Source organism: Elephantulus edwardii, unplaced genomic scaffold (genome assembly GCF_000299155.1).
Source record: "Elephantulus edwardii isolate Elephantulus edwardi_28Jun2011 unplaced genomic scaffold, EleEdw1.0 scaffold00050, whole genome shotgun sequence".
Taxonomy (NCBI): Eukaryota; Metazoa; Chordata; class Mammalia; order Macroscelidea; family Macroscelididae; genus Elephantulus; species Elephantulus edwardii.
The window spans coordinates 18,457,544-18,467,761 of record NW_006399800.1 but is presented as its reverse complement, the minus strand read 5'-3'; the positions used below and the strand labels follow the sequence as shown (position 1 = coordinate 18,467,761).

General features: G+C 38.5%; 1 protein-coding gene across 1 annotated transcript in view; it reads left to right on the top strand.

Moving 5' to 3' along the window:
* Positions 1-10,218, top strand: part of MAN2A1 (mannosidase, alpha, class 2A, member 1) — a 308,450-nt gene that overhangs the window by 124,751 nt on the left and 173,481 nt on the right. The window contains exons 7-8 of the mRNA XM_006886707.1: positions 2,382-2,568; positions 8,943-9,120. Of these exons, the coding sequence (XP_006886769.1) occupies positions 2,382-2,568; positions 8,943-9,120 (365 nt within the window). The remainder of the gene's footprint in view (positions 1-2,381; positions 2,569-8,942; positions 9,121-10,218) is intronic.

Sequence of the window (10,218 nt, the reverse complement as noted above, 5' to 3'; positions counted from 1 at the left end):
TGGGATAATTGGGATGGGAGTGTCAGAGAGTGCGATTGGCACAGGACAGAGCGGAGTTTAGGGCTGTTGTACATAGGGTCGCTATGAGTCACAGGCGACTCGACGGCACATAACAACAACAACAACATTGCTTATATATAAATGACCCTTAAATATTAGTTCATGCTTAAGAAATTGTTGAACCTTATTATGGATTTACAAAAGCCCTAGTGGCATAGTTTTTTCTGTGTCAGGATACTAAGCAAAAGGTTGTTATTTCATACTCACTAGCAGCTCCATGGGAAAAAGGGCAGGCAGTAGATACTGCCCATAAAGATTTACAGCCTCTGAAGGCCAATGGAGGGTAGCCATGAATCAGAATTTACTGGTAAGCAGTAGGTAATATGTACTTTTTTACCCTGCTTGAAAGCAATATAGAAAACATCCTTGCTAATTGAAAAAAAAAAAAAAGAATTGTTGCTTAATTTGAGAAAAGTCACGCATAGCCAAATGCTGCAAGTGAATTAGAAAGTGTAAATGAACTGTTAAATACTGTTGTGAGAGGAGAAAGTATTGGAGTGTGGAGTCTTTGATCAAGAAAAATGAGGCAGAAGTTGATTTTAGCCCTTAAAGCTAGTGTCTTTGTCAAGAGCATCCTTTGAGACTGGCATTCGTGGTCACACATTCTGGATGTGACTCTCTGGGTGCAATAGGTGGAGGTTACAGAAAGATACAGGTTATAATCATCCGAGACTGTGAAAAACAATGAGTGATCATTTAGAATGGTAAAACTGGAGTGTTTTTGACTGTACCTGATTGATACGTACATACTGCTTTAGGAAGATGTTGTAGGATTAAGTTGAGCTGCTCTGTGTGTTCTGTTTCTTAACGAAGCAGTTCCTTTCGTATTATTTTCCCCTGTGTAAAGATTGCTTTTTGTTTTACCCTTGGTCTGATTGTTATAAAACCAGCAATTCACTCGGTGCTGAAAAATGAAAATCCATACATAAAGCAAGGACGAATTTAAAGCCCAGCATCCAACCCATGAAGATAATTAGTTGTTGTTAGTTTGCCGGCTCACTTGGTTGTTGACTTCTGACCTCTCCAGGGCAGTTATGTTAACACATACTGGCATCTAGATTTTAATGAAAAACTATTCTGCATCAAGACTCTGTTCGGGATTTTTCCCCTCAGTATTTTCTTTTCACAATTTGGATTTTTTCCCCTTCTTGAGCTTTTCTTGGTGCAAAATTTCCTTGGGTCCCTCTTGGAAATCATCAGGTGATGTGCTTTCTTAAAGATTACAGTTTACAAAATTCCATACTTAAAGCCCAGTGCTCTCAAGTCAGTTCTGACTCATAAATTCATCATTGGGCTTCTGAGGCTGAAAAGTTTTACATGAAGACATTGCCTGTTTATCTATGCTAGTGCTTGCTCCTGGTACATTTGAAACACTGAATTATGGTCAGGATCCTAATATGTGTGCATGAATACCCCAGTGTTCAAATTCTCTCTTTCTTAATGTTGCCTTTGAATCAGAAACAGCTCAGCTGGCACACTAGTACATTTTCAGAGGTGGTAAATCCCACTGTAGGAGATTGCTCATATTTCTCCAGAGAAGCCATTGCAAGAGAGGAACCACCATTGAGTTAACAGTGCAGTCCCTGTTGACTACACCCCCAGAACTCCCTTGGGTTCAGATTGTTGTTATATACTGTCAAGTTGGAACCAACTTATACCTGACCATTAAGCAGGTTTTCAAAGGCTGTAATTTGCGTGGGAAGAGATTGCTAGTCTTGTCCTAGAGGACCTGCTGGTGGACTAATACAGCTTGCCTTTGGATTGGTAGTACAACTCCTTACCTCTGTATTGTCAGAGTATTGGTTCAGATTAGTGGACATTAAATGCTGCTGGTGGATGATGTTGCTATTCAGTGCCTTCTAAGTTGATACAAAATCATGATGACCCTCTAGAGTTGAGCTCCTCTGGTGGCATAGTCCATTACAGGCCGCTTTACTAATCAAAAGGTGAGCAGTTAGAGTCTATTCACTACCCCGCAGAGGGAAGATGGGCAGTCTCCTCCCATAAGAATACACAACCTTGCAAATCTGAGGGAGAGTAGCAATAAATCAGAATTGACTTGACGTCAGTGGGCTTTTGGTGGTTTTCTGAGCTATAATCTTTATGGGAATTTGTCACCAGCTCTTCCCCCACCTCCAAAAAAAGTGGTTGTGTAGGTTCAAACCACCAACAGATAGGTTAATAGTTGAGCACATTGTGCCAGGCTCCTGAGGCTGTTGATTTGATATAGCTTGCATTATGTATACATAAAGTTTGGGGATTTGAGAAGTGTTAGGAAATATATTTTACAAGCTCATGTGACTGTTGACTCTTTATTTCAGATCTGGGATCTATGACAGATATTTTTTGCCATATGATGCCCTTCTACAGCTATGACATCCCTCACACCTGTGGGCCTGACCCTAAAATATGCTGCCAATTTGACTTCAAACGACTTCCAGGAGGCAGAGTTGGTTGTCCCTGGGGGATCCCCCCAGAAACAATATATCTTGGAAATATTCAAAACAGGTATGAAAGTAATGTGCTTTCTAAGACAATATCTTGACTAAAGTTGAACCCTTTGTTTCTAAAGGCTTGAATAAATGGGCTGCAGTTAGTCAGTATTATCCAAGTTCAAGGTATTCATTCAGTCCTGATCTAAAACTACTTAAAAATGCCAGAGCTTTGACTCTACCTCTTCTGTGTTATAATTTAATGGAGGTTGAACAATAGTAGATCAATATACAATGGATAACCTATAATACAGTATTATTACCATCTCCTTTACCCTCATTATAAAAGTCTGCTGCTGCGTTTGATTGACTTTATATACTTTTGTTGATAATAAAACTTCTGGGCCCTATTGTACAAATTGGTAAGAAAAGCAGCTCAACTGCAAAAACACATTTATTGAAATGGAACACATAAAAAGTGTAATTATCTGTTCCCTTAATAACAATTTCAATAATAGTTAATGCCGCCCAGCTCTGATGAATACTCATTTTTGCATCTTTCTGATGTTTTTGACTTACAGAAAACTTCAATTAGGAATATTTAAGGACATTTAAATAAAAATTGAAGGACTGAATCACTTTCTAGATGAAAATTGTGCTAATGATGGAAGCATCTCATTAAACCATGTTACCTAGATTCTCTAATTTTGATGCTTTTAAAGTTTAATTTCCTCACTTAATAATTAGTGTTGCATAATGCATTGAAATAAAACATTGTACTACAATTATAAGACACTAAACTCTGCTATAAAAATAATTTTTGTATTCTTAGGTGCCATCTAGTTAAACACAACTCATAATGAACCTATAAACAGAAGATCTGAACCCTGTCCTGTGCCGTACATATTGTCTTTGGCACCCTTTATAATACAGGCTTTTAAATAAAGAAATTTTTCCGCTCTCAATTTTTTTTTAAATGTGTGTGAGGTGAAAGGTGAAAATAGGTCACTCCTTTGAATGAGTCATGTGGCCATAAAGAAAATAATCGAGTCCAAGCCCCTTTCTACCGAAGTCATGAGAGCATTTCAGCATAGTAGTCTGTTGAATGCCTAGGGCTGTGCTGACTTTCCTAGGTGTTTTGAAAAGCTCTGCCCAAGGTTAGAGAGCAGCCTAGTATCTCAAGGTTCAGATCTGTTTTTCATAGGGTTGCTATGAGTCATAGTTGACTGCATGTTGCTAGTTAAAAATGAGAGGAAACACAAGCATATTATTGTATAAAGTGTGGGGAAAAGAAAGAAGAGCTCTTTGCCTATATAGAAGAGGAAACAGCCAGATATTTATACTCAGGTATTTATATTACACTTCTGCTTAGGATTAAGCAGGTGCTCAGAGGGGGGGTCCTGCTACTTTCAGAGGTATTGTGAGACCCTCTTTATCATTTTTTGGGTGCTTGATTCAGTGACTGGGGTAATCAGGATGGGTGTGTCAGAGGCAGTGCGACTGGCACAGGATAGAGCAGCGCTTAGGGCTGTTGTACATAGGATCTCTTTGAGTCGCAAACAACTCGACGGCACATAACAACAACAACAACAACAACAACAACAACAACAACTGAAACACATTCATTCATTTGCTCACTTATCATTGCCTTCACATCAGAGGCAACTTAGCTGACTCTCCATTGTTTCCAAAAGTGTCAGTTGCATGAGAGGAGATTGTGCATCATTCTCTCTTGGAGCTCTTGGTCGATTTAGAACTGCCAGAGAGGGATGGCCTTTGAGTTAGTAGTACAAATTCCTGTGGTCTATGGTACAAGCTTCCACTGTTGTTGTTAAGTACTGTAGGTCTGAACAGATCCACAGTTGACCCTACAGTGGGTTTTCAGAGGCAGTAAATTGCATGGGAGTTAATTGCCCATCTTTCTCCTGCAGAGCAACTGGTGAATTTGAACCATAGTGGCTTTAGAGTGACAGTGTAGCTCCTTACAGCTAGAATACAAGAGCTCCCTATCAGGGGAAAATCTTTGTGAACTTCTGTGATACTCTCTAGCCTTTCCAAGATTATCTGCCAGGGACATAACCTTGCACTCCATTAGTTTCAGTGATTATGAAAGTGCAGGTACCTGAGAGTATATGGATGAATTTTAATAATTCTGTACCTTGGTTTATAATTATTGCCTTTCTTTCTTTTTTTTTAAAAAAAATTCTTATAAGTCTTGAATTCTTGACTTTATAGTTACTTCATATCTAAGTTTTTTTCCCCTTTGACTTAGTTAGGAATGGAGATCAGACACTTGCATTCTAGTTCGATGACATTTTTCGATTTTAAATAACTTCATGAAATTAAACTTAATCATATCAGATGGTACATTTTGATAATATCCAACTTATCAGGTTTTTCTACTGTGTAGAGAAATATTTTTTATGAAAGGTGGAGTTTTTGGTTTTTTAAAATTTTTTTGTCTGAAACCATCTATTTTACATTTACTTTTTCCACTGAATTTTGACTGATTTGATGTTTCAGACAACAGTTTATTTTCCGTTTGTAGTTAAGTTGGTGTTCCTTGCTATTGGTAAATTCATTTGTTATTAGTTTATCTATTCTGTATCTGCTAACTGCCAGACCATGTGGGTTGGTCACTAGATTTTCTCATTGTCGACATTTTCTGGGCAGAAGTGGTAAGTTAGGATAAATGCCAAATACAGAAGCCATGTCAATAATGCTTGCAGTTTCTACCCACTAATTTGTGTTTTATCCATACAAGAAAGATAAAGTAAATCTGGCAGAAAACCTTGAGAAGCATTCATTTTTATGTTGGTCATTTTTGAGCATGAGCTCAATCAAATTGTTTTGTTTATTGGTTATATTTTCCCCCTGTGTCTTTTGGCTTTACTTCTAGCAGGTTAATTTTATGTGAGAACTCTGGTGATTTAGGGGATAGGGTTGTGCTGCCAAACCAAAGATGATTCAAATCTGACAGCTGCTCCACAGGAGAAAGATTAACATTCTCCTCCCTTGCAGTTTACAGCCTTTGAAAGCCTACAGAAGGCTCAGCTATGAGTTGGTTACAATTTGACAGCTTTTAATTTAAAGTAGCTACTTTCTGTTGCAAAGGAGCTCTAGTGGTTTAATAGTAAGAAATTTTGCTGCTAACATAAAGCTGCTTAAGTCCACCAGCTGCTCCCTTGGAAAAAGACAGGCAGTCTCCCTCCATGCAGTTAAATGCCTCTTAAAACCAGCTGGTGGGTCAGCTGTGGGATGGTTCTCACTCTGTGTATACAACATTTCTCTGTTACAAAGTAGTACTCTAACCTTGTTCATGGTAAGTGTGGAATATGAGTAAATTAATTGTGAAAAATTAAGTATAATACTGAATGCTTGCTGGTTTCTAAAAACTAAGCATTATGTTATAGCAACACATTGTGGTTTTATTGTACTTTCCAAGTATCAGGTTATTGGAATTGATTTAATATTTTTAAAGGTATTTTAGAGATCATAAATTTTGAAAAATCATCTAAGGCTCTTGGTTAAATGATTTACTTTAATTTCTATAAAATATCTTTGTTTAGCATGGATATTCTCTAAAAGTTTTTATGTAGTAGATTTAATTTAACCTCTGGTAATACATTATTGTTGCACATTATGGAAAGTTTAAATTCTAAATAAAAATCCTGTTTGTCATGTATCACTCATTTCTTAGCTTTGACATCATTTATACAGTAAACTACTCTGGGCTCACTGGCGTGTCTAATTTCTTTTTTCACAAGTGTTCCCTCTTAGTTTTGATTCTCAGACTTCTACAAATGCTGCTTCAATTTAGCATATTCCAAAGAATGTTCTGAAGAAAACTAGAATATGAAATAAAAAAAGCAGTTTCATCACATCAGCACATTATATTTAGCTGACCTTTTGCGTCATGGGTAGAAACCCAGGAATATAGGAACCAAAATGGCAAACTCAGCAAGTCAGCTTTATCTGCTAACTAAGGAGCCTTTGTGGCCTAGTCATAAGGAGCAGCATTGGCAGTCCAAAAGAATGCAGTTAAAAATCCATCATTGGCTTTACAGGAGAAAGATGGGCAGTTGAATCCTTGTGCAACTTACTACCTCAGATTCTTGCCAGAGGGTCAGTTTTGAACAACAGCAACAGTACTGGGGAGGTTGCTGTGATAAATGTTCAGATTATTGGTGGCAGACATTCAGGAATTGCTCTTTATTGTAAAACCGAATATAGTTCTGTAAAATGTTTAAGGGTCAAATTAATTACTTTGTTTATTTGTGTATTTGTTTATTTATTTTTATTTGGTTAGAATAATCTACCTTCTTTTGAGCTAATCAGGCCGTTTTACATTAATGAAGGCAAAACAGATTTCAAAGTTCCTGCACATGAGAAATCTTTATTGTCTTTTTGGGCTAAAGTCATGTAAAAGAGTGGTTATTCATCTGAAATCTAAGCTCTCTTGCTGGACTTCAGGGAGTCAGTTTAGTAATTGTATACCAAGGCAGGTGGTATGTGACTATATTTTCCTGAGAAAATCTATTTGAATTTATTGGAAAATCACACCAAATGCAAGTTAATTTTAATAAGAATCTATGAATATTTTAACTAGGTAATAAAAATGAAGAGGTAGTTAAAACAGTACTTTTCTGATAAATCATTTTAATATAGAATATAAGATTACATTTCCAAAAATTTATTTTTGATCAGCTGTCCCATTTTCTTTTTTTAATCATGATTTGTATTCTATTTTTAAGGGCAACATTATGAACAACCTGTATACAATTCTTAATGTATGTACCAAAAATCTATAGATATAATTATTTTCTAAATTCCAGTGACTGTCCAGCTTTAAATTTGAAGGAAGTTTTCATAAAGAAGAAAATAAGTACCAGTATCTTCAATTGTTGATAAACTGTCACATCATTGTTGTTGTTGTTGTTTTGTGCCGTCGAGTTGCTTGCGACTCATAGTGACCCTATGTACAACAGCTCTAAACTCATTAAGTCCTACTAATTCACAGTTTACTATCACACACACTGTTGTTGTTAAGTGATGGTGAGTCAGACTTATAGTGTCCCAATGAATGAGACCTGATCACTTGTATAACTTTCTTCCTTTTTCCAAATTCATAGAGTTTCTGGAGGCAAGTTATTTTGAAAGTAGATGCCACTCCTGTTTCCAAACTTGTTTTAATCGGGGAGCTCCACCAAACACTGTCCACCATGGGTTATCATTATCACATTTGAGCATGAGTGTCACAGTGCTTAGCATCACGGCAACCACGTGTTACCACTGTACAGCAAATGGACAGACAAGTGCTATACCGCTTGGAAGAATGTTTGACCAAAAAACAACTACACATTCAACTTTTCAACCATTCACACCACATAACAAAGTTATTAGGAAGACTGGACTACCAAGACTAAAGATGTTACAGAGTCCACACAGTTCTGACAGGGAGAAAGCCATCAGAAGGGAGTGGTTATGTTTAAGAAGAAATTTTACTAAACAGTGTTCTAAGTTATGTATCTAAAAACATGGAAAGTAGACTTAATCTAAAATATCCAAATCATAAATGCATAACTATGACTCCAAATTGCCACTAACATGTTGCCGCACACTGTTAAATTGACGACCGTGCTTAAAAACACTTTTTTTTTTCAATGTATTACCGTCATTTGCGGCAACACGTTAAGTATGCTATGTATTATGAGATATAAAAACTGATCCCTTTCCTCATGGAATGTTACACTGATATCCAAAGCCCCCCACAATTTGTAACATCCCATGTTTTCTGGTTGTACCAAAAAAATAAACACCCAGCAAATGCTCTCACCTCTTAAAAAACGCATTTACACTTAAAAATGGGATGGAGTGGGCTTTCCTTCTTAAAAAATGTTTCTAGAGCTACTAAAAAACTTGAATTTACAAAATAGTTGATGAAAATATAACTCTGGATTGTACAAGCAAGGGAGATACAGAGACCACTAATAAGACATGGTAGACAAAAATATCAGCCAGACTTGACTTCTTTCTCTCCTGCTTCATCAGAGGCTGGACTCTCTTCATTTTTAGTTTCTCCATTTTCTGCAGGTAAATATTCTTTAGTTTCTTGGTTAGACACTTAAGCCTGTTTTCCCTTTGCTCCCCTTTTCCCTTCTGTTTGCACTTGTTGGTCAGAAAACTTCTCCTTTCCTGCTGCCTTTTCGGGATTGGTTTCCACTTTTGCAGGCAGCTTAGCTGACAGCCTCGCTGGTCTCCTCTTGGCCTCTCCTCCTCCTCCTCCTCCGCACCTTTTGCCAAGCTGACCTTCCCCCTTCAACATATTGGTGGCAGGGAGGGCTCGTACTGGGTGCCTGTAAGCCACGGTGCGCACAGAGCCTTCACGAAGGTGGGCTGTTCTGGCCCATTTTCTTAATAATATTCTTGTTTCCCCTTTTCCCTTTGTAGGGCGCAGATGCTTCTAGATCAGTACCGGAAGAAGTCTAAGCTCTTCCGTACGAAAGTTGTCCTGGCCCCACTGGGGGATGACTTCCGCTACTGTGAACGCACGGAGTGGGACCAGCAGTTCAAGAATTATCAGCTACTGTTTGACTATATGAATTCTCAGCCTCAGTTAAACGTTAAGGTAAGAAGGGAGCTTTTATCAGTACAATGTTGGAAGCTGCCAGAAGAGGAAATAAGGCTGTCCTGCTGCTGGAAGTGCAACCAGTCAAGTGCAAGCTTAGAAGCCAGGGTCATGCAGTTTGGTCTCGTTTACTTTGGTCATGTTTTTAGGATGAGCCATTCGTCGGGAAAAGACATCATGTTGGGAAAGGTAGAGCGGTCAGTGAAAGAAAGGAAGACCCTCAATGAGATGGAGTAACAAAGTGACTAGCTGTGGGCTGAATGTGTTGGAGAACATGAAGGAGGTAGAACAGGGTGAAGTTTTGATCTCTTGTTCTTAGGCTTTTTAAAAAAAAAATTAATTATTTTGTGTGTGTGTGTGTGTGTGTGTACCTTCAAATCGGATCTGAGTGCTACAGGAGGAGATTGTCCCTCCTTTTCCAGCAGACCATCTGGTGGATTTGAACCTCACACCTCTGGGATTACAGTGCAGCTTCTTTCCACTAGGCCACCAGAGCCCTCTTGTTCTTAGGCTTTGAGCACTGAGTCCTCAGTGGCACCTAACAACAATGCTGGAACTTGAGTCTTTGTTATTAAATCAGCCCGCAATCAACACTCTTGGCACCAGCAGCCAGGAAATTAAAAGATGTATGGCGATGGGAAATTCTGCTGTTAGGGACCTCTATAAAGTACAGTGGTGTCACTCTGAAGACTAAGGTGCGTCTGATACAGGCCAGGGTCTTTACAATCACTTGTTATGCATCAGAGAGTTGGACAATGACTAGGGATGATAGAAGGAGAATTGATGCCTTTGATCTGTGGTGCAGGAGAAGAGTATTGAGGTTACCATGGACTGCTAAGAAAACAAGCAGATTCATCCTGGAGAGAGTCAAACTGGGCTGCTCCTTGGAGGCAAGGATTCTGAGGCTTCTTCTTACATACTTTAGTCATGTTGTAAGGAGAGACTGGTCCTTAGAGAAGGACATCATGCTTGAGAGTGTGAGGGGCAGGCACAGGGGGGCAAGGCCCTCTAGGAGGTGGATTGATTCAGTGACTGGGATAATTGGGATGGGAGTGTCAGAGACAGTGCGATTGGCACAGGACAGAGCAGAGTTTAGGG